Source organism: Oncorhynchus mykiss, chromosome 1 (assembly GCF_057628025.1).
Source record: "Oncorhynchus mykiss isolate SJ-2025 chromosome 1, ASM5762802v1, whole genome shotgun sequence".
NCBI lineage: Eukaryota > Metazoa > Chordata > Actinopteri > Salmoniformes > Salmonidae > Oncorhynchus > Oncorhynchus mykiss.
Window position 1 is genome coordinate 9,244,885 of NC_143022.1, and position 24,728 is coordinate 9,269,612.

Consider the following 24,728-nt stretch of genomic DNA (forward strand, 5'->3'; position numbering starts at 1 on the left):
GGTTAGCATCATAGAGCCTGCACTTCCAGATGGAGAATTGGACATGCATGCAAGTTTGGAGAGAGAACCTTGCAGGCTGTCCTGCACACAGGTGACGAGGGTGTCCTCTGAGACACCTAAGAGGACTTGTAGCAAGTCAGAGTTGGTTGTCTTCTTCTGCACATCAGACAGAGAGGTTCTTGAAAAAAAAAAACAGAAATCATCACAGTCAAACAAATAATATGTAATGCTGTGAGGAACGTTGCTCTGGTGGAGGTGTGTCAACCACATCTAATGATAAAAAATAATAATTTATTCAACTTCTATAGTTCTTTTCATTACAGAAAGATAAATGAGAAAAGCCTTTAAAGCCTTTAAACAGCTTGGAAAATTCCAGAAAAGGATGTCATGGCTTTAGAAGCTTATGTTAGGCTAATTGACATCATTTGGGTCTGTGGATGTATTTCAAGGCCAACCTTCAAACTCAGTGCCTCTTCACTTGACATCATGAGAAAATCAAAAGAAATCCGCCAAGACCTCAGAAAAAGAATTGGTTCATCCTTGGGAGCAATTTCCAAATGGCTGAAGGTACCACGTTCATCTGTACAAACAATAGTACGCAAGTATAAACACCATGGGACCACGCAGCCGTCATACCACTCAGGAAGGAGACGCGTTTTGTCTCCTAGAGATGAACGTACTTGGGTGCGAAAAGTGCAAATCAATCCAGCAATGGACCGTGTGAAGATGCTGGAGGAAACAGGTACAAAAGTATCTATATCCACAGTAAAACGAGTCCTATATCGACATTACCTGAAAGGCCGCTCAGCAGGGAAGAAGCCACTGCTCCGGAAGCCGCCATAAAAAACCCAGACTACGGTTTGCAACTGCACATGGGGACAAAGATCGTACTTTTTGGAGAAATGTCCTCTGGTCTGATGAAACCAAAATAGAACTGTTTGGGCATAATGACCATCATTATGTTTGGAGGAAAAAGGGTGACGCTTGCAAGCTAAAGAACACCATCCCAAACGTGAAGCACGGGGGTGGCAGCATCATGCTGTGGGGGTGCTTTGCTGCAGGAGGGTCTAGTGCACTTCACAAAATAGATAGCATCATGAGGCTGGAAAATTATGTGGATATATTGAAGCAACATCTCAAGACTTCAGTCAGGAAGTTAAAGCTTGGTCGCAAATGGGTCTTCCAAATGGACATGACCCCAAGCATACTTCCAAAGTTGTGGCAAAATGACTTAAGAACAACAAAGTCAAGGTATTGGAGTGGCCAACACAAAGCCCTGACCTCAATCCTATAGAACATTTGTGGGCAGAACTGAAAAAGCTTGTGCAAGCAAGGAGGCCTACAAACCTGACTCAGTCATACCAGCTCTGTCAGGAGGAATGGGCCAAAATTCTCCCAACTTATTGTGGGAAGCTTGTGGAAGGCTACCCAAAACATTTGACCCAAGTTAAACAATTTAAAGGCAATGCTACCAAATACTATTTGAGTGTATGTAAACTTCTGACCCACTGGGAATGTGAAGAAAGAAATAAAAGCTGAAATAAATTATTCTTTCTTCTTCTATTATTCTGACATTTCACATTCTTAAAATAAAGTGGTGATTTTAACTGACCTAAAACAGGGACATTTTACTAGGATTAAATGTCAGGAATTGTGAAAAACTGAGTTTAAATGTACTTGGCTAAGGTGTATGTAAACTCCGAATTCAACTTTATATGGCCATATCTATCCTCTAAAAAAAAAAGTGAAATTGCTATAAACATCAAATACTGTTGAAGGACAATCATAAATAAAAGGCAGTATTGAAGAATGGTTACAGACATACCTCATGGCTGGCTTGGGCAATGGTTTTGGGCAGTAGCTTCCACTGCCCAGACTGCCCATCTCCTTAGTCAGGTACATCTCCTTGAACTTAGGTTGTTGTGATTCCTGCTCTTCTTCCTCTTCCTGATCCATACAGTTGGAGGAAGGGTAGGGAGTCGGGATGCGAAAGCTATTGTAAGACTTTCGACTGCCTGGCCTCTTAGGTACACCAGCCTCAGTAAATCTCACGCGGGACTTGGTGTTAACCTTATCGTCTAACAGACTGGTGAGTGACGCTGCGAGAGATCTCTGTGACAATGGAGAGGAGGCAGCATCTTGGATGCCCAGTAGTTCGTAAAGACCTGGGATGATGATCTGCATCAGCTTGTCCGATAAAAACTGGACAATCCTCAGACACAAGCCGACAAGCTGTTGTTTTGTCAGCTGTATTCCAGAAACAGAAGAAGTGTTTTAAAATGTTGCATAGTGCGTCTTTCAAAAGCTTATGAACAAGGCTAAACATTCAGTGATCATTGTATTCTAAATAAGCTTTCAGATCTTACCGGGTCAGAAATGCCATTACGAATCCTAATCCATTGCCTGAAAATGATTCATATGAATTATTCATATTAATAGTATTAATATTGTCAGAAATGTCGGTCAGTAGAGTCATCAGATTAAACAGTATTTTACACATGCTTTGTAGCAATTGTTTTGACAACATTGTGGTGTGATGTAACTTTTTCTGCAATGGAAATGTAGTTGATGAATCTGCTTTCATACAATCCTTTACAGGTTTGATAGTAGTACTGTACCAAAGAAAATAGAACATACTCCTCAGTTAGGTTCTGCAGGAAGTTGATAATCAGTGAAAAAGACTCAAGATTTTTCGCACTGTTGAGGCTCTCTTCTTCTGTGGTTTCCACAGTGCTGCTTTGCTTCTGGTAGAAATAAACATTATGAGTCTCAAATAATGGCACCAACAGAGTCAAACTTAACATATACAACAAATATCATACTGAAAGAACTTATGAACCGTTAGAGAGTGGAGGAGCATTGGCAACGTTGGACAAATTTAAACAACTGAAACACAACAGAGATGGTTGTGGTACGTCAACATTGCCAACGATAGCATCACTATAACATTTTATTGGATTAATGTTGTAATATGAAATGACAAGGTCAATTTACCATCTCATTGACAGCTTCAGAGGTCAGGTGGTCATCCATCACACAGACAGGCAGGTCTAGAGACTGGGACAAGGCTCTATGGTCATAAGCAGGAGAGAATGGAAACAACATCAGAGCAGTCCCAATGGCAGAATCTAACCACTGTCTTCATGTCAAAGACTCACTTAGTAGTTAATACATGGCCACAAATAATGAGCGGTTCAAATAGATCGGCTGGGGACTTGACACTACAAATGACTCCATGAATGACGCCTGACCTGCCCCATAACAAGTTCTTTCTTAGTAGTCTCTCTCTCTCTTAAACTCCACACAAATATCTAACTGGACAGAGTGTAAGTGGCCTTACCTGACTCTCTCAGTGTCAGAAACATCATAGTCTTGTTGTTCTATGTCCTCCAGGGACATCTCAGCTACAGCAGACGGGGCAAAGCCCGGGATGATCTCTCAAACTGAAAATAATGACTGTTTATATGAACTGAACCATTTACAGTGGCTTGCGAAAGTATTCACCCCCCTTGGCATTTTCCCTATTTTGTTGCCTTATAACCTGGAATTAAAATAGATTTTTGCACTGTCAACTGTGGGACCTTAGGTATGTGCCTTTCCAAATCATGTCCAATCAATTGAATTTACCCCAGGTGGACTCCAATCATGTTGTAGAAATACCTCAAGGATGATCAAGGGAAACAGGATGCACCGGAGCTCAATTTCGAGTCTCATAGCAAAGGGTTTGAATACTTATGTAAATAAGGTATTTCTGTTTTTTCTGTTTTAAATTGCAAAAATGTCTAAAAAACTGTTTTTGCTTTGTCATTATGGGATATTGTGTGTAGATTGATGAGGAAAATGTTGTATGTAATCCATTTTAGAATAAGGCTGTAATGTAAAAAATGAAATGTGTAAAAAGTCAAGGGGTCTGAATACTTTCCAAATGCACTGAAGCAGTCTATAAGATATATCTTATTACAGTTTAGGCCTACCTTGTTATTTTATTCCATCTGGCAATATCATATTAATGGATTAAATCTATTTAGTTTGTTTTGTTGCTAGTATTTTTATTAATTGTTTGAAAATACAAGTATTATCTACTTTCTGAAGGACAGCCAAGTTGATAGGCAACATAGAACCTACAGACAATTATGACATCATTGGAACACATGCACGTGTCACAAACACCTTTAGCCCAAAAAAGCAGTGTAGCAGTGCTGCCCAAGCTGGGGGCAATACACTTTTATTAGGCTTTTATTCAGATTCACAAACAATGCTCTACTTGAAGTCAATGAGTAAACATGTAGCAACATGGCTGAGCTTTAACGTGTAAGTAGAAGTTGACACTAACCATATGTATATTCCTAAAATGCTTGCCCTAAATACCAGTCTAGAACCCAGGTATGTCTCCTGCTATTTATAGTATCTTTAAAGTACATCTTATTACAGTTTAGGCCTACCTTATTATTTTATTCCATGTAGCAATATCATTTTAAGGGCAAATACACACACGTGTTGTAGGCCAATGAACTCCATAGTTTTAATCAGAGTTTATAATAAGGAAGGGGAATTCTGTAACAGGTTATGACATCAAAGGTATGGCAGCTATGGAGAATCATTTTCAAAACAATGTCCAAAACGGGAAATCATTGGATGTGATTCATTCGATTCTACGCAATTTCATCTTTGAGGACTGACATGGAAGCAACCATTACACAACCCTGAACTCAATAACCCCACCCCAGTTTCAGAAGAGATATCAAACCATATCTGGTCACATTGTATTACATACACCCAGGCTGTGCCTGGACACTGATGGATGGCTATATGGAGCATCCTTGTCCATCATGTTCAGTGTGTTAGTGCTCTCACCACAGAGAGGCAGCAGCCTCCACTGAGCAGCTCAGCAGCCTCCACTGAGCAGCTCAGCAGCCTCAGCAGCCTCCATTGATATATACTTATACTGTATTGCAATGCTTCTGGTCACTTCCACACTATGATTTGTCTATTTGTTTTGGGATTTGTGTGTTGGCCTGTTTTGAAATAGTTTGATAATAACCTACTACTTTGACCTAATGCACTTCATCAATGATGGTGGTTGTATTGTTTTGGATTTGTACTGATAAGCATCATGTTGTCTTACTCTAGGGAACTTTCCAGCAAATGTGGATCTCAAAACAGGAGTTCGAAGAGGGCGGGAAGCAGTGCGTAGACAGGAAGTGCCCTTGATCGACCACCAACAGCATCTGCTGCCTCCAGAACTCACAATAACATGTCTAGTTTAACCTTTTACTGTGAGCTCAGGAACACCCAAGGACGGTAGTTCTGTCGATTTAAAAAAATGTTTTTTTAAAAACTGGATAATGGAATCTGCCTTTATCATTTTTTGTAGAAAACATGAACTATAACGAACCGTGTCACATATTCCATTGCTATGAAAAGGGTGAAAGGCTGAGTTCCTTTTGACTCCATCTTCAGTATGCCATTTTCAGTTTGTTTATGGACCTTATATTCTGATCTCAACCTTCTTGACAGGTAAGAAACACTTGGTTAGTGTATGTGTCTTATCCAATGGGTTGTCAGGTGAACGTTGAAGATGCTTCTTGGAGGTGATCTAATGATGTCATTGAATCGCTGTCATTGAGTTGCTCACTGGACAAGACAATTATTCACTGAAAATTAAATCTGTCTTTCATTTCACTTATGTTGATACTTGATTGGCTATTTGCTGTCTTTTGAAAATACAAAAATAAATATAACTGTTTTATGAAGCACTTGTAGACATTCATTGTTTTCAAAATCATATTTTCAGCAAAACAGATACATACGTTTACAATATGACATCAAATCAAATAAAAATAAAATAAGTGATATGTAAATGATTGTCAAAAGGCTCCAACCACCCAAGTCATAGACTGTTCACTCTGCTACCACACGGCAAGCGATACGAGAGCACCAAGTCTGGGACAAAAGGCTCCTTAACAGCTTCTACCCCCAAGTCATTAGACTGCTGAACAGCTTCTACCCCCAAGTCATTAGACTGCTGAACAGCTTCCACCCCCAAGTCATTAGACTGCTGAACAGCTTCTACCCCCAAGTCATTAGACTGCTGAACAGCTTCTACCCCCAAGTCATTAGACTGCTGAACAGCTTCTACCCCCAAGCCATTAGACTGCTGAACAGCTTCTACCCCAAAACCATTAGACTACTGAACAGCTTCTACCCCAAAGCCATTAGACTGCTGAACAGCTTCTACCCCCAAGCCATTAGACTGCTGAACAGCTTCTACCCCCAAGCCATTAGACTGCTGAACAGCTTCTACCCCAAAGCCATTAGACTGCTGAACAGCTTCTACCCCCAAGCCATTAGACTGCTCAACAGCTTCTACCCCCAAGTCATTAGACTGCTGAACAGCTTCCACCCCCAAGTCATTAGACTGCTGAACAGCTTCTACCCCCAAGTCATTAGACTGCTGAACAGCTTCTACCCCCAAGTCATTAGACTGCTGAACAGCTTCTACACCCAAGCCATAAGACTGCTGAACAGCTTCTACCCCCAAGTCATTAGACTGCTGAACAGCTTCTACCCCCAAGCCATTAGACTGCTGAACAGCTTCTACCCCCAAGTCAGACTGATGAACGTTAATTAAATGGCCACCTGCACTATTTGCATTGACCCCCTTTGTTATTGATGTATTTTTCTAATTGTTTTCCACTGACTCTCTTGAATTGGCTCGATGCACACTCACTACACTCTACCCACACATTCACTGTGACACTGACCGACTTTCACACTAGCTGCTGCTACTGTGTTTATTATCTATCCTGATTGCCTAGTCACTTTTACCCTTACCTACATGTACATACTGTATTACCTCAACTACCTCGCACCCATGCACATTGACTCGGTACTGGTACTCCTTGTATATAGCCTTGTTATTGTTATTGTGTTACTATTTAGAAAATATGTTCTTACTTTTTAACTCTGCATTGTTGGGAATGGGCTCGTAATAAAGCATCTCACAGTTGTTTTCGGCGTATGTGACCAATACGATTAGATTTTCATCTGAACAAATGAATGCTCTCGTTGTTATAATGAGGAATTTATTTAAATAATTTGGTTTTCCTTGAAGATTTGAATGGGCTGAGAAAGCCTTTCATGATGGATCTAGACAATCTGGTGAAAAGGGAGGGTTTGCGACTCTTCTCTTCAAGTGGGAAGGACGATGCGATATCATAAATTCCCTCTGGAGAAAAGGAGCCATGAGATGTTGTCATCGTCTCTGCAACGAAAGACCATCCAGCATACCATCAATTTACATTTTTACTCATTTATCAGACACTCTTATCTAGAGAGACTTACAAGGAGCAATTAGGATTTGGTGCCTTGCTCAAGAGCACATTGACAGATTTTGCCTCGTGAACTCAGGGATTCTGAACCAGCAACCTATCGGTTACTGGCCCAACCTCTTAACCCACTAGGCTACCACCCAGCCCACAGTACAGTATGTCATAGGTAACAACTCAGAGGAGTACAATGTCTTTCCAAATGAATTAGTGGAATGGTAAAGGGATAATGTCTCAGTCTTGACTGAGCAGCAGCCTAAACAGCAGCAGGGCTTACCTGTAAAGTACACAGTAGGGGAAATGTTCTGAGGCTGGTACTCCAGAGACTCTTGAGGACAGAGGTTCTTACTAACATTCTTGGAACCCTGGTTGGTGGGAAAAGGCACATTAAAACAAACTGAAATGTTTTCGATATCTTAAAGTACAGCATATCAACTGCAAAGAAGCAGTGCAATGCCATGACACAAAGAATCATATAAAAGGTCAACAGCAGTGTTATTCATGAAAGATGTATGTGTCCTATACCTTTGTATTGAAGGTGAGGACCTGCTCTCCAGTACTGCTGATGGTATCCCTTTCCAAATCAAACACGCCTTCTACAATGTCACTGGTGGCCACGCTGGTAGCGGACTCAAAATAACATTTAGCAGTGGCTTTGGTGATCATTTGAAGAATGACCATGCAAGTAGAAGTCTTTGGATCGTTCTGGACTGAAACATCAAAGTTTATGTTTTCATACTCATCTGACCACTGTCTCAGGAAGCACTTCACTGTCTCTTCAGCAAATATCTGGAGAAGCTGAGAGGAGAGCTCCTTGGATATGGCACATTGTTCATTTCCCCATTTCAGCCTTGAAAGAATGGAGTCTGAAGCACTTTTGGCTGCTTCCAATGTTAAGACCTGTGGAGTGCTGTGGCTGTCCTGAAGGGCTATCACTTTATCCACCAATTCATGACTGAAAATGTGGATGGTCCAAGTGGAAATGATTTTTCTCAATTTCCTAACAGCAGATCGGAGGTCGTCAAGATGAGAACCAACTTTTCCATCTTCCTGTGTGTTCTCAACACTTTCCACCATAATGTCCACTACCACCCCAGCAGCTTGCCTGACTTTGTCCACAAAGGTTACAGGAAGTAAGTCCTCTGTGTGAAATAAGTCCTCAATGATTGTGTTTCTAACAATGGGAAAGTCAATCTGAGCAGGAAACTCAGTGGGGATGGGAGTCCCGGGTAAGGCAAAGTGCCATTTCGACTGCCTTAATTTTGAAGTAGGTGTTAGAGAGATGGAGGAGCGTGAAGAAGAGGTATTTCTTGTATTTTGTCTGTCAGCACTCCTACAACGGATCGTGTCAATATCCTCCAGCACTGATCCTGAGAGCTTAGTGGTTTTAGGTAGTAATTTGTGCGGAATGTCCACACAGGCATCGTTTCTACCAGGTGTAACACTGCTCTGGTTGACCTCAAGATGGCAGAGACTTGCTCTTTGTGAAGCAGGACTGCTTTGATATGTAAATATTTGGATTGAACCAAGTGTTGTGTCTGACGTTTGAAGATCTTTTCTGAGAAACTCCGTAATCTTACTTTGCAGACTGTAGTAGATGTTACGAGCAACAGACCAGATTCTTTTCTCAGAAACCTGTCCAGTGGTGAGCAGGGAGGTTCCAGATACCATGTCAGATGATTGGGTGGTCTGGGTGAGCTCCTGCTGGTCTTTCACCATGGTTTGTATAATATCAGTAGATGTGGTGGATGTAGATACAGACTGGAGGTACTTATCTGTTGTACCTTCCTCCACAATGTTAAATGATCTAGAGAGAACCTCACTCACTCCTTTCTCAGCTTTGGTTTGGAACTCATGACTAGAGAGTTTTTGGAGGCTCTTTGTTGAAAGACTGTGGGAAGATGCAATGCCTTTGGAGGCAGCCGTGCTGCAATCTAGACTTACTGGAGAGGTTCGCTCAGGAGAACCTTGGAGACGTTCAAACATGTCTTCACATGGTGTTGGGGACCTTGACAAGGAGATGTCCTTCAGCTGAGACAGAACACCACCTACCAACATGTTGACCTCAAGGGACATATCAGATATTTTCTTTCCTACTGTGGAGAAGGAAGGTGCATTTGATGCCTGATCCTCGCATGAGGTCAAGATTGTTGAAATGACCTCTTTGGTACTATTGGTCAGTAGAGCCTCGTCTGTATCAGTCCAGAGAAGTTTTGAACTCTCGCTGACACCCCTGTGTAGAGCCACTTCAAGGTTCAAACTGTGCAAGTGAGGCACACTCTTACTAGCTTGCCTCAAGTCCTGGCTTGCCAAACAAATGTGCTCCTTAGTCCCAAAATGTCCAGAGTCCTCTGTGGGTATATGACTAGACATTCTGCTCAGCATGTCTGACCTCCGCTGATGAATGATGAAGTCCTTTAATGTCTTCTGAATATTGTTATATAAACTAGTGGTAGCAGACCAGATCCTGCTCTGTAGCTTTTGTGCATTTTCCTGGAGGTCAGGTTCTCTCTCCTCTACTTCTGCAGGTTGCGCCGAGCTCTGCAGGTCTTCCACAAATGTTTCAATGATGCCAAAGGCAGCAGAATCCGCACAAATATCCTTTGACCATGTGTACTGGTTTTGAATGGAACAAGACCTGGATGCTACAGAATAAGCAGGCTGTGCACTAGTTAAGCTACTGGTGGACTTTTTAACTAGGAACTCACTCACTGCTTGAGTGGCATTTCTCTTAAATTCCTCACTTGAGAGTTTTCTAATACAATCTAACAGACTGGTCAAAGAAGCTGTGGCCTTACTTCTGCTGTCCTCAATTTGACAGGGGAACTCACATACTATTGGTGATGAGGCCCTGGAATGGGCAATATCCCCAAGCTGAGCCAGAACACCCTCTACAAATTTCTCTCTCTCAATAGAGAAGCCTGATCCTTTTTCTCCAACAGTGTACAGGGGGTCCTCCTTTGACACCTCAGCGTTGTACAAGACCAGAAGCTCTGAGATGACTTCTTTGGTGCAAGTTGTCAGAAGGAGGTTGCTTTCTTCTGACTCTGTTTTTGCCCAAAGAAGTTTTGAGCTCTCACGTAGGCCTCTTTGTAAAGTAACTGCACCAGTGGACTCTGGAAACTGAGGCTCACTCTTACTGGGCCTATATTTCATGTTTAAGCAAGGAAGTGGAACTGTCTCCTTAAACTCAGCATTTGTGATGTTATCATCAGATGTGACAATGCTCTTTAAGGCACATCGCTGAAGCTTGCTGAAATAATCTTTCAAGTTGTTTTGGATGCTGTGGTAAATGTGAACAGCAGCAGACCAGGCACTCTTCTGTTGGGGACTCTCTTCAGATTCAGCCAAGGACTTCATATCTGACACGAAAGTCTTAACAACTACTGACGCTGCTGAGCCCACTGGGTGAATTGACTCTGTCTTTACAATGCCAGACAATGTTTGACCTGATACAGCACCTGTTAACTCAGACTGAATGACTGAACTAGGAAAGCTCAAACTACTGACTTTTTTGTCAAGAACTCCACTCACTGCTTGTATTGCTGATGTTTGAAACTCCCGGCTAGAGAGTTTTTGGATGCTCTTAGATGTGAGCGTGCAGGAGGAACCAGATTCACCAATATTGTAGCTACTCTCGTATTTCCTTATCAGGGCATCAAGATCGTCAATGAAGCCAACATGCGATGCCAAAAACGTGATCTTGTCCTTCAGATCTTCCAGCAAATTCTGTTCGTTCTCGTCAACAAAAGCCACCATTGTGTCAGAGATCATGGCCATGACTTGCCCTGTTAGACTTTTGCTCTCTTGGTCAACTTTTTCAAGTTTAGCAGCCAGCTCTCTCACCATGCTCTCAGTCACCTTGGTCTGTGAGTCTCCCCTTACCGGTGTCACTACAGAGGTTTGGCTAGCGGAGGCACTCTTAACGACCACTGATAAGGCCGACTTGACATCTTTAGCCAACTCTGACATTACAGCAGGGGTTAGCATCATAGAGCCTGCACTTCCAGATGAAGAATTGGACATGCATGCAAGTTTGGAGAGAGAACCTTGCAGGCTGTCCTGCACACAGGTGACAAGGGTGTCCTCTGAGACACCTAAGAGGACTTGTAGCGTCTCAGAGTTGGTTGTTTTCTTCTGCACATCAGACAGAGAGGTTAGAGTCCTTGGGGAAAAAAACGCAGAAATCATCAAAGTCAAACAAATAATATGTAAGGCTGTGATGCACATTCAGTGTGTCAAATACATCTGCACCATTGAAAACAATGAGGAAAACGCTGCTGTTTCTCTGAGAAAAAACCTTAGTGTGATGTCAGCCTAACTGCTTAATTTCTAAAGCCCAATAAAATGTATTTTGTACAAGTCATTTGTATTGAAACTGGCCTGTAGATATCTATCTATCCTGGCAATATCTATCCTCTACAAAAATCCAAATTGCTATAAACTTCAAATACTGTAACTTCTAATAACTTCAAGGACAATCATAAATACAAGGCAGTTTGAAGAATGTTAAAGGGAAATTTCTAAATGTTTCAACTTCATATTCATCATCTCCAGCACCACCCCAACATCAGCATATGTGAAAAATGGGCATTTCTATGTTTTGTAGTAAAAAAGAAAGAGGAAGATAAGTGTTTTCTATGACATCATCAACCAATTAGCAGGCAATGCCTACTCATAATTGGTTAAAATCACACGATGCACACTGATGATGTCATTAGAATCTAGAGCTGAGCATTTAACCAACATTTTTGTTATTTTTCGTTTTTTAAACAACTAATTGACCGACGTCGGCTCAATTATTTGAATTCCATATAGTTAATTTTTTTCTTCTTCTGTGAGCTCGATGCTCAGTTTCTGTAGAGATAAATCAGATCAAGCAGGAACTATGCAATGTAGTAGGGAGTTTTAGTTTCCAACAGGCCAATATTCTACATAGTTTAGCACAGAAAATACGGCAATTAATTCCCATAATCCATTGCACGCCCACTTGCTTGTCCACTCTGTGTGGAGCAGATACGGAAACCTCATTGACTGAGACGGAGAGACGAGAGAATGCATGAGAGAGATAAAAAGCAGTTGCGTTGCGAGGATCCTCTACCTGGAAATACATGATCTAAGTGATTGACAGTTGGTGTTCAGCGGTCATAAAAGTAGGTCTTATTTACTTAGAAGAACTACTAAAATTGTGATTTTGTCAGACAGGATAAGCAGCAGCTCTATAGAGATGAGTTGATGACTTGGAATGAAATAATAAAGTCATCAAATAAATATTTTATATGAGAAAGTAAATGATGGTTGATAAGTCATAAACAGTAATGGACAGTCACTACCATCATGGGACTTTTATTCATTGTTTTATTATGTGTTGTTACAGCATTCAACACACATAATCCATAGTGCATTCAATGTCTAAAAAAAGTATTGAAATCCAAAACCGTGATTATTTTTTAAATATTTGAATCGAAACCAAACCAACCTCAAAAAGCACTAATTTCTCAGCACTATTGGAAACAGTTACGTCCCTCTATATTTTTTTTACTACAAAGCATGGAAATGTGTAATTTTCACATATGGTGATGCTGGAGATGAATATGAAGTTGTTAAATTTCCCTTTAAGAACATACCTCATGGCCCCCTTGGGCAGGTAGCTTCCACTGCCCAGACTGCCCTTAGTCAGGTAAATCTCCTTGAATTTAAGTTGTGATTCCTGTTCTTCTTCCTCTTCCTGCTCCATACAGTTGGAGGAAGGGTAGGGAGTCGGGATGCGAAAGCTATTGTAAGACTTTCGACTGCCTGGCCTCTTAGGTACACCAGCCTCAGTAAATCTCACGCGGGACTTAGTGTTAACCTTATCGTCTAACAGACTGGTGAGTGACGCTTTGAGAGATCTCTGTGACAATGGAGAGGAGGCAGTATCTTGGATGCCCAGTAGTTCGTAAAGACCTGGGATGATGATCTGCATCAGCTTGTCCGATAAAAACTGGACAATTCTCAGACACAAGCCGGCAAGCTGTTGTTTTGTCAGCTGTCCAGAAACGGAAGAAGTGTTTTAAAATGTTGCATAGTGCGTCTTTCAAAAGCTTATGAACAAGGTTAAACATTAGGCAGAGTTTTCATGGTAATCTGATTAAATTGTCAGTAACATGATCTTACCGGGTCAAACATGCCCTCACGAATCCCCTTCCATTGCCTGAAAACAATATTGTTATAAATGTTGTCATATCAGGATGCGTGACAGAATTGTTTTTATTTAATTATTTGCCTGATCGTGAAGTTATACTTGCTTTGTGTCAGTTGTTTTGGCAAAATTGCAATGTGACAATTTTTCTAGCACTTTACATTTTTTTTCCGATTGATCAGTTTCTAATTTGATCCTATTTCCTTGAAGGTGTGATAGTACCAAAGAAAACAGAACATACTTCTCAGTTAGGTTTTGAAGGAAGTCCATAAGTGTCAGATGTTCCACATTGTTGAGCTTCCCCTCTTCTGTGGTTTCCATCACTGAGGTTGCTCTGCTCCTGGTATAATTGCTCTGCTCCTGGTAGAAATGTAATTATATTGCAAATAATCAAACTTAATAAACAACAAATATCATACTGAAATAATTATTAACTGTTAAAGAGTGGAGGAGCATTGGCAACGTTGGGCCAATTAAACAACTGACACACAACAGAGATGGTTGTGGTACGTCAACATTGCCAATGATAGCATCACTATAACATTTTATAGGATTCATGTTGTAAAATGAAATGACAAGGTCAACTTACCATCTCATTGACAGCTTCAGAGGTCAGGTGGTCATCCATCACACAGACAGGCAGGTCTAGAGACTGGGACAAGGCTCTATGGTCATAACCAGGAGAGAATGGAAACATCAGAGCAGTCCCAATGGCAGAACCTAACCACTGTCTTCATGTCAAACACTCACTCACTCATTTGCTTTGTCAAACCTACCCCTTAGAATGACTTCGATATTAAAAACCCAGGCTTTCCTAAAATGTTTACCTCAGCCAGTCTAGAACCCAGGTGTGTCTACAAAACACATGCACTCCTCCATAAGGTTCATGGCTTGCCTATTGTTTTATCCCAGTACAAGAGGGGCAACTGGATTCAGGATTAAACACAAGCAGTCTTTAAGGTATATCTTATTACAGTTTAGGCCTACCTTATTATTTTCTTCCATCTGGCAATATCATTTTAAGGAATGAAATCTGTTTTGTTGCTAGTATTATTAGTAACTGTAGGAAAATACAGCTGTAGAGTACAAGAATCAGCTACTTTCTGAAGGGCAGCCAAGCTCATAAGCAATTTAGAAGCTACAGACAATTATGACAAAGTTGGAACGCATCATTGCGTCACAAACGCCTTGTGGTCACATGTTATTTTAGGGCGTGGCTCCGCATTCGTGACCGGTTCTCTTATTTCTATTTCCCGGTATCCGTTAGTGCTGCAATTTGCGATTAATACCTTTCTCATGCCGAAACCGCATTAAATACATACATAGTTAAATGACAAAAAATATGATATTCGCAATGTCATTAAGCAACGATAACAACAAAAAAAACATAAATAGCTACAACAATTTCTAAACATGATTTTGTCATCAGTTCAGTACCATTTGTTTGATTTTGTGGACCCACGACTAGACTTTATCCATGTTAGCTAGTTGCTAGCGATGCTAGTGATAAACAGTTCGCGTTAGCGAATTAGCTACCTAGCTAGCCAGCCTAACAAGCTGTCAAATCCAATGGAAACCGATGCAACCCTGCTGCCAAATAAGGGCTAGCTCGATGACCCGTGGTAACAGTGAGGTCCCCATGAGTTTCAAGGCTTTAATAAGTGCTATCGTGCAGAAAAAGCGAATAAAATACTGGTTGATGAGCTAGCTAAGTTAGCAAGACGGGTATGACAGCGTGCATGCACAAATGCATGACGACACATTGTATCTCAGTGAAGCAGGCATGCAGAACGAGATCGCCCCACCAAGCCAGATAGTAGAGGGGTACAACAACGCCGGGACACAGAGGCATAGCTCATACAATTATATTTTGTCCGGGTCAATGACTATCCTTGTCGAATAATAAATACCTGCGTCAAATATATGGCATCGCATGCTAGTGCAAAGATAGCTTGCATGGATTTGTTTTAAATCCGGTGACCACTAGATGTCCTCGTATATCCACATTTAGATCAAATATACTTGATTTTTCATCAGCACTGTGAATGACAAGCCCACTGAATCTAGTTTAATAATCTTTACACTCAGCAGGTAGAGGCCTAGGTACTTCAAATCAGTGCTTAATTTGAGCAGGATCATGCCAGAACAGGATCCGGCGCCGTTCCGTTCTGGACTGTTTTGTTCCGGAACCTATTTGTCCGAATCCGTTACCTCTCGTGCCATGAAAAATAATTTTCACTTTTTGCTATGTAACAATTATAATAAAAGCGATCAAAGTTCATTGCCTCTTCGTCAATTATCCTGCCCCCTCATCTCTCCAGAGTTGCACTTCATCATTTGTTTCCTTATAGAATCATAGCTGCATGAAGGGTTCTGGAGGAATTTTCTAAAGTTACGGAATTACTGCTGTCTGTTCAGAAATAAATGAAATCATTCAGAATAGCATAATACGTCATGAGAAGCCCTATAATTTAGCTACAGAGGACCAATAGCTTCTTTTTTAAATAGCCTAGCTGCGGATTGTAGCCCAATAACAAAGAATACAGTCGGGAACGCGAGGCAAATCTGTCAGTGAAAAAACAGCAGGCAGACAAAACAGGCCTTTTGCAATATTTCAAATACAATCGAGGGAAAACACAGATTGAAAAGCAATGACTCTTGCTGAAAAGATAAGACTATGCTGTAGACTACCAAAATATTTGATCAACTCCCAAACATTGTTTTACAAAACAGAGAGAGGGAGAGATAGGCTTTTGACACGAGCGCATCGACAATCTCCAGCGAGTGAGCTGCGCATCATTGGGTGAGTCAGTGAAACTGGAAAGCATTTTTAGGACTAATTTCCTCCTCATATTGTAGCCTACTATATGTTTCTCCACAAACCTAGGCCTATAGGCTATTGATGGATTCAAGACAAGGTCGTTTTTATTGATCTCAGATACTAAGTTTGTCAGTGTCAAAGTAGCCTGCCATTTCGATCATTTGTGCGGATTAAAAAAAGATAATGCCAAAGTCTCCAGTCATGTAAAAGGATGTAGAATTGCACGAAATGCGGTTTTAAAAAGGCCAACACTTTCCCGGACCCTAGGCTACTAAAAATGTTCCCCATGTGTTCACCTACTGTAAATGGCTCTACTCTACTGCTCTACCCAAATGTGATGATATGCGTTCAATGCTCTATTATAATAGGTGATCTTTTTTCTCATGAGTTCTGGTACCACAGAGCCCCCCCTCTGGCACCTCCCAATTTACAAATTAAGCTCTGCTTCAAATTTTTATTTTACAAGGCAAGTCAGTTAAAAACAAATTCTTATTTTCATTAAAGGCCTAGGAACAGTGGGTTAACTGCCTGTTCAGAGGCAGAATGACAGATTTGTACCTTGTCAGTTCAGGGATTTGAACTTGCAACCTTTCGGTTACCAGTCCAACACTCTAACCACTAGGCTACTTGTCTTCATGAAGGGTTTCATGTGAGCCTGTTTGCATCCCTCCCAGCTGCCCACTGCATTGAGGCTAGGTAACACAGTCACCACAGATAAATCCATGATAACCAAAAACTTCAACAAGCATTTCTCAACGGCTGGCCATGCCTTCCTCCTGACTTCTCCAACCTCGGCCAACAGCTCCATGGGAAAGGAAGATGATTCTAAGAAGCAATTTGTTCATTTGGCTGGTGTCAAGTAAAGTATGTGACTAGTACTTACAATAGGAGACATGGTTATGTGATGGGGTGATAGTACTTACAGTAGGAGACATGTGATGGGGCGATCGTACTTACAGTAGGAGACGTGATGGGGCGATGGTACTTACAGTAGGAGACATGTGATGGGGCGATAGTACCTACAGTAGGAGACATGGTTATGTGATGGGGTGATAGTACCTTCAGTAGGAGATATGGTTATGTGATGGGGCGATAGTACTTACAGTAGGAGATATGTGATGGGGCGATAGTACTTACAGTAGGAGACATGTGATGGGGCGATAGTACTTACAGTAGGAGACGTGATGGGGCGATAGTACTTACAGTAGGAGACATGTGATAGGGCGATAGTACTTACAGTAGGAGACAGCCACGCCAGCAGTGCTTTGTCAACATTGTCCCATCACGCACTAGTGACTCCTGTGGCGGGCCAGGCGCCGTGCACGCAGCAGTGCACGCTGACACGGTCGACACGGCTGGCTTCCAGGTTAAGCGGGCATGGTGTCATGAAGCAGTGTGGCTTGGCTGGGTTGTGTTTCGGAGGACGCACGGCTCTTGGCTCTCGCCTCTCCCAAGTCCATATGGGAGTTGTAGCAGTGGGACAAGACTGTAACTACCAATTGGATACCACTAAATTGGAAGAAAAAATAAGTCACCTTGGGGGTTTGTGGTATATAGCCAATATACCTCCATGTTGCGTTGTGCCTAAGAACAGCCCTTGGCCGTGGTATATTGGCCATATACCACACCTCCTTGGGCCTTATTTCTTAATTGTACACAATTGGACACTTTTACAATTATTGTATGGTAAACATTGACATCTGTCTGTGTGGGACACCCTCCATTACGGCTCCATCAGTGTTGAGCCCTCTCACTCTGATTGTATGGGACACTCAATTACGGCTCCTTGTGTTTCCAATCTTCTTCCTCTGGCAGGATTACTTCCACGTGCAACTGTCAGACGACAAGCAGGTGAGGTACTTCCTGGAGCTGAGCTATGCTGGTGCCATCCTTCGGGACAGCTGGGTCCTGACAGACGTTGGCATCACCCCTAGCAGTGCCATCTGCTGCCTGCTGAAGGTACCAGCCGAACACCTAGCTGTTTCTACCCGTGCTTGAAAATGCATATCAAAGTGAGCTGGCTATTGCTTGAAACAGCTTCATACTATCATTAACATAAAGTGTTTCAGATATAGTGTGGTGATATATATAGCATGGTGATATATAGTATGGTTAAATAGTATGATTATATAGTATTGTTATATAGTATGATTATATAGTATGGTTATATAGTATGATTATATAGTATGGTTATATAGTATGATTATATAGTATGGTTATATTGTATGATTATATAGTATGATTATATATAGTATGGTGATATATAGTATGATTATATAGTATGGTTATATAGTATGATTATATAGTATGATTATATAGTATGGTGATATATAGTATGGTGATATAGTATGGTGATATATAGTATGGTGATATATAGTATGGTTATATAGTATGGTTATATAGTATGGTGATATATAGTATGGGTTAGGGTTAGGGTTATATAGTATGATTATATATATTATGGTGATATAGAGTGTGGTAATATATAGTATGGTGATATAGTATGGTTATTTAGTATGATTATATAGTATGGTTATATAGTATGATTATATAGTATGGTTATATTGTATGATTCGGTGATTTAGTTCATTCAAACAGGTGCCATTAATACAGGTAACGAGTGGAGGACAGAGGAGCCTCTTAAAGAAGTTGTTACAGGTCTGTGAGAGCCAGAAATCTTTCTTGTTTGTAGGTGACCAAATACTTATTTTCCACCATAATTTGCAAATAAATTCATTAAAAATCCTACAATGTGATTTTTCTGGATTGTTGAAGTGTACCTATGATGAAAATTACAGGCCTCTCTCATCTTTTTAAGTGGGAGAACTTGCACAATTGGTGGCTGACTAAATACTTTTTTGCCCCACTGTATAGTGTGGTGATATATAGTATGTTGAGGTCACCCTGCTTGAGACTTAAAGTAATATTGCCCTTGCTCAACCAAGACCATGGTTATGGTAGAGTGATTGGTTAGTAAGGACACTGCTTTATACTGAGACCATGGTTATGGTAGAGTGATTGGTTAGTAAGAACACTGCTTCGTGAGTGTGAAGTGTTGTTGTACAGAGGTCCCTGGGTACATGTCCAGAGCCAGACAGGGACAGAACTCACTCTGTCCCACAAAGTTCTGTGGACGATTTGCTAACAGAGGAGAGTGGTTATGTATCTAAGTACAAATTTAACCATCAGAATAATGTTTATTTGTGTTCCTTACTCCTTACTTACACATCCCATCATTGATATAGTCAAAGCCAGACCTTCTGTCTGTCTCTCCTTCTTGCTGGTTGACTAGAGTGGAAATCTATAGTATTGTATGGTTGACCTGGGATAGAGCTGAAATGTGGCCCGATATAGTGTTGCCTTTGTACCAAACACCCTTACAGTCATAAACCTTTTCCCCATGTAATCGCCTCGACCTCAGTCTGGTGTTCGCTAACAGTATCTGAAGAGTCTGTATACACAGTGGTGTATAGTACAGTAGAGCACAGCAGAGTACAGCAGACTACAGTAGAGCACAGCAGACTACAGCAGACTACAGTAGAGTACAGCAGACAGAGTACAGTAGAGTACAGTAGAGCACAGCAGAGTACAGTAGAGTAAAGTAGAGCACAGCAGGCCATATAGTAGGAGAAGAAGAGGCCCTTTGGGTTCATTGAAATACATATTCATAATATTTCTGTTAACAATTTAATTTTCACCCAGATTAGTGTTCAATGTGATAGAACAAAACTCAGTACAGCACATGAATTAGAAAATGTTGTTACAAATTTGAGCCACGAGATGGTGGTAGATTATACATTTAAATAGCATGGACCTTTGATTTGTCTCTGGATAGAAATTGCCCTTGGGCACAGATCTAGGATCAGTTTACTCTCACCAAATCCTAACCTTTACCATTAGCAGTAAAAACACAAACCAGACCTAAGATCAGTGCAAAGGAGCCACTTCATCTTACCCCTGTAATTATATGACTCCTAACTTATATATACTGAGTGTACCAAACATTAGAAACACCTTCCTAATATTGAGTTGCACCCCGCCTTTTGCCATCAGAACAGCCTCAATTTGTTGGGGCATGGACTCTACAAGGTGTTTGAAAGCGTTCCCCAGGGATGCTGGCCCATGTTGACTCCAATGCTTCCAACAGTTGTGCCAAGTTGGCTGGATGTTCTTTGGGTGGTGGACCACACAGGAAACTGTTGAGTGTGAAAAACCCCAGCAGCATTGCAGGTCTTGACACAAACCGGTTCACCTGGCACCTACTACCCCCGTTCAAAGGCACTTAAATATTTTGTCTTGCCCATTCACCCTCTGAATGGCACACATACACAATCTACGCCTCAATTGTCTCAAGGCTTAAAAATCCTTCTTTAACCTGTCCGCTCCCCTTCATCTACACTGAATTGGATTTAACAAGTGACATCATTAAGGGTTCATAGCTTTCACCTGGATTCACCTGGTCAGTCTTTGTCATGGAAAGAACAGGTGTTCATAATGTTTTGTTTACTCGGTGTATAAACACAACATAGGTATTTATGTAAAACAAGTGAATTTACTGTATGTCCATGGTCTTATACTTCAGCGGGAGCCGGTGGTGCGTGTGTTAAGTGCCGTGACGGGGGAGACCCTCTCAGTCTTGGGCACTGTGTTTCTCCTGAGTACGTCTGTGGCCAGGCTCATGACCCTGGTGTCCCAGCAGTGTGTGCTTCCCGTCAGCTCCTTCAGACTGAGCTCTCCCACCGGCCTGCAACTCTACGACTGCAACCGGCTGCACGACTACGCCATTGACCTGGGTATGGCCTTCCTTGTGCAGTAGATCAATGGTCCTCTGGCTCAACACCTTATGGATGTAACACAGAGACAAATGGACTGTATGGAACACATTCTTGGTTCATGGAAACCAGGAGGACAACCTGCATGTGTCTCTGTCTCCCAGGGGCTACTCTACGGTTGGACACCTGGGATGGGTGGGCGGAGTTCCTCAGAGGCTGCTTCCTGGGACACAGACTGACCGTCCAACGACACCTGTCTAGGGAGAGACCTGTGATGTCAGAATACACATCTACACACTGAACTGTATGATATACTTACTATCAACAGTGATGGTACTGAACCTTTATATAGCTTACAATTATGGTACTGACCCTGTATATAGCTTACAATGATGGTACTGACCCTTTATATAGCTTACAATGATGGTACTGACCCTGTATATAGCTTACAATGATAGTACTGACCCTGTATATAGCTTACAATGATGGTACTGAACCTTTATATAGCTTACAATTATGGTACTGACCCTGTATATAGCTTACAATGATGGTACTGACCCTTTATATAGCTTACAATGATGGTACTGACCCTGTATATAGCTTACAATGATAGTACTGACCCTGTATATAGCTTACAATGATGGTACTGACCCTGTATATAGCTTACAATGATAGTACTGACCCTGTATATAGCTTACAATGATGGTACTGACCCTGTATATAGCTTACAATGATAGTACTGACCCTGTATATAGCTTACAATGATAGTACTGACCCTGTATATAGCTTATATTCTCGTGTTTTTTTCCTTCATATTTTTTTTCTCTTACCCTGATATTTAATACTGCATTGTGGGAAAGAGCTTGCAAGTAAGCATTTTACTGTACTGTTTTATAACCCACTGTATCTTGTGAACTTGACAAAAAAAACTTGAAACTTGTTATAAATACATTGATTCTGTATTATTCCAGGTTCCAGCTCCGGGTGGCACTCTACATCGCTGCTTCTCTGGGCCACCTGGACTTGGCCGGCTGGCTGCTGGAGAGGGGGGTGCGTGTCATTGAGCCGGTGGGGGTTCACCCTTACCGTGAGTGGTGCCACCAGACGGCCCACCCCGACGTCGCCAAGGTTCCCGCTGTCGCCTCCATCGAGCGCGGCCAGCTCACCATCCTCAAACTCTTTATCGCCAGCAGCGTTCTGACCCTTGCCTGTCGGGATCCCCAGGGTCGTGACCCCCTGAGGATCGCCCTTCAGTACAGCCACAGGGAGTGTGTGAGTCACCTGGCCACCAAGTTGTGCTCTGTGGTGGTCCTCCCAGGTATGGCCCTGCCCATGCGGACATACCTCCAGATAAAGGGCTGGGTGAGGCTGGGGCAGAGGAGGGCAGCATCCAGGCACTGCATGGGCCTCAACAGGGCTCCGTTCAGGACCAGGGTGGGCGACACGGTCCTGGTGGACGGCTTCACCCTCCCCAAGATGTCCTCCAAGCCCAGGAGGAGTGAGGCCAAGGCAGGTATCAGGGTGATGTCCACAGCCTCTCGACGTTTGACCCCCATCAACTGCCCATCTCATGTAACCTGCCCGCTCCGCGCCCTGGCATCCCAGGATAAACCTCTTCAACTACCGAAGCAACACCCTGTGGCCACGAGGGATGAAAGAGAGAAGAAGAGGGGATGTGGAGGGAAGGGATGTGAGGAGGATGAGAGTGGGGATCAGAACAGCAACCAATGGAGGAGCAGAGTCCCGCTCCCGCCCATTTCCAGAGACACCAATCTCAGACCTGTGTTTGCCTCACCAAACTCCGCCCAGATCCTCACCACCTCACTGGAGGCCTTTTCTCTCCACTGCGACCTCACACCCAGAGAAAACGCCATATACTGTTTGGCCTTGGCCAGGTTAGTCCAAGTTTAAATGACAGCTACGGTGAATATGAATATTTCTCTGGAGGTTTCTTATGAAAGGTGTGAATACTGTCAGAAGAAGCCTCCTATAATCAGTGTGGGGGGAACACATGTAAAAGCTGTTTACACACTTATTTTATTTTGTTCAAGCATTTACCCACCTTTTGTGGAAGATGCATTGAAAGTAGAGGGAGCGTTACTTCTTTAATCCTGAACGGCAATCAGCATTTACCAGTCAATGGTTTTACCACTACATCACTGCCTATGATATACCCTTATCCTCCCTGAATAGATTTCAGTACAAACAAATCATGAGCCAACCATCATGCTTAGAAGGTACATAGTCAAATCAAATCAAATCAAACTTTATTTGTCACATGCGCTGAATACAACAAGTGTAGATCTTTCCGTGAAATACTTTACTTACAAGCCCTTAACAAACAGTGCAGTTCAAGAAGAGTTAAGAGAATATTTACCCAATAAACTAAAGTAACAAATAATAAAACAGTTGAACTTGTCCAGTGGCCATTTGATTAATTGTTCAGCAGTCTTATGACTTGGGGTTAGAAGCTGTTATAGGTTTACCCTAACAAGTCCTGAAACAAATCATGAGCCAACCATCATGCTTAGAAGGTATATAGTGTCAGTCTTCTTGGTTCACCCTAACAAGTTGTTTCAGTATGGGGAGAGGATAGAATGTAAGGGCGTTTCATTAATGTATTGAGGCCATTACATATACAGTATTTCACAATGCTAGGACACAGATTTGGTCTCCTAACCTTGTTCTGGTTGATTGACTCTCTAACAGTGCCTTCACACAGAGACCATGGTTGCAGCAGCTGAATGTAGCGCGGACTCTGTCCAGGAGGAGTGCTCAGCACATTGGGTAGACACCAGGATCCTGGTCATTAGGCAGATTAAACATACTGAAACAAGGAGGGACAACCTGGAATTGTCCAAAAAGGAACTCTTATTTGAGTTTTTATTTTTATTTTTTACAGTGAACAAGATGAGACTTTGGAACGGATGATGCCTGAAACAATGCGGACAACTTAGAATTTCGTTCCTTTGGATGAGGCTTATAGATATAGTCAGTACTGTGTTTGATTTGTGTGCAGAAAGTTTACAACGGCAGGCAGTGGATTCTCAGTCATTCCTCTCAAGTAACAAAAAATGTATCATATTTCACTGGCTATTTGTAGTAGCCAAATGTGAATGGAATTATTATTATTCTAGAATCATTCAGTTGACTGAATGTGACTATGTGGTTGTACTGTATGTGATTGTACTGAATGTGACTATGTGGTTGTGCTGTATGTGATTGTACTGAATGTGACTATGTGATTGTACTGAATGTGACTATGTGGTTGTGCTGTATGTGATTGTACTGTACGTAATTGTTTGACATGGGTCTAATTGAGGCTCCAACCCCCTGCCTTAAAACTCTTTTATTAAGATGTGGATCATTATTGCTCATGGGCGACAGGGTAGCCTAGTGGTTAGAGCGTTGGACTAGTAACCGGAAGGTTGCGAGTTCAAACCCCTGAGCTGACAAGGTACCAATCTGTCGTTCTGCCCCTGAACAGGCAGTTAACCCACTGTTCCCAGGCCGTCATTGAAAATAAGAATTTGTTCTTAACTGACTTGCCTGGTTAAATAAAGGTAAAAAAATAAATAAAAAAATAAAAAAATATGAGTCTGTGCAGTGTCAAAATAATAAATTCT

The 24,728-nt window shown here is 41.9% G+C and overlaps 1 protein-coding gene and 1 pseudogene across 1 annotated transcript; one reads left to right on the forward strand and one right to left on the reverse strand.

Annotated features, from left to right (window-relative positions):
- Positions 1-7,071: 7,071 nt before the first annotated feature.
- LOC118965988 (uncharacterized) lies at positions 7,072-13,863 on the reverse strand. Its single transcript, XM_036987289.2, has 6 exons — positions 13,751-13,863; positions 13,485-13,521; positions 12,956-13,356; positions 7,854-11,493; positions 7,606-7,693; positions 7,072-7,264 (listed from the first exon to the last, which is right to left on the reverse strand). The coding sequence occupies exons 1-6, from the start codon at positions 13,828-13,830 to the stop codon at positions 7,086-7,088; spliced, it is 4,425 nt and encodes a 1,474-aa protein (XP_036843184.2). The 5' UTR covers positions 13,831-13,863; the 3' UTR covers positions 7,072-7,085.
- A 1,393-nt stretch (positions 13,864-15,256) lies between these two features.
- Positions 15,257-24,059, forward strand: LOC110513387 (protein ANKUB1-like; annotated as a pseudogene).
- The last annotated feature ends 669 nt before the right edge of the window (positions 24,060-24,728 follow it).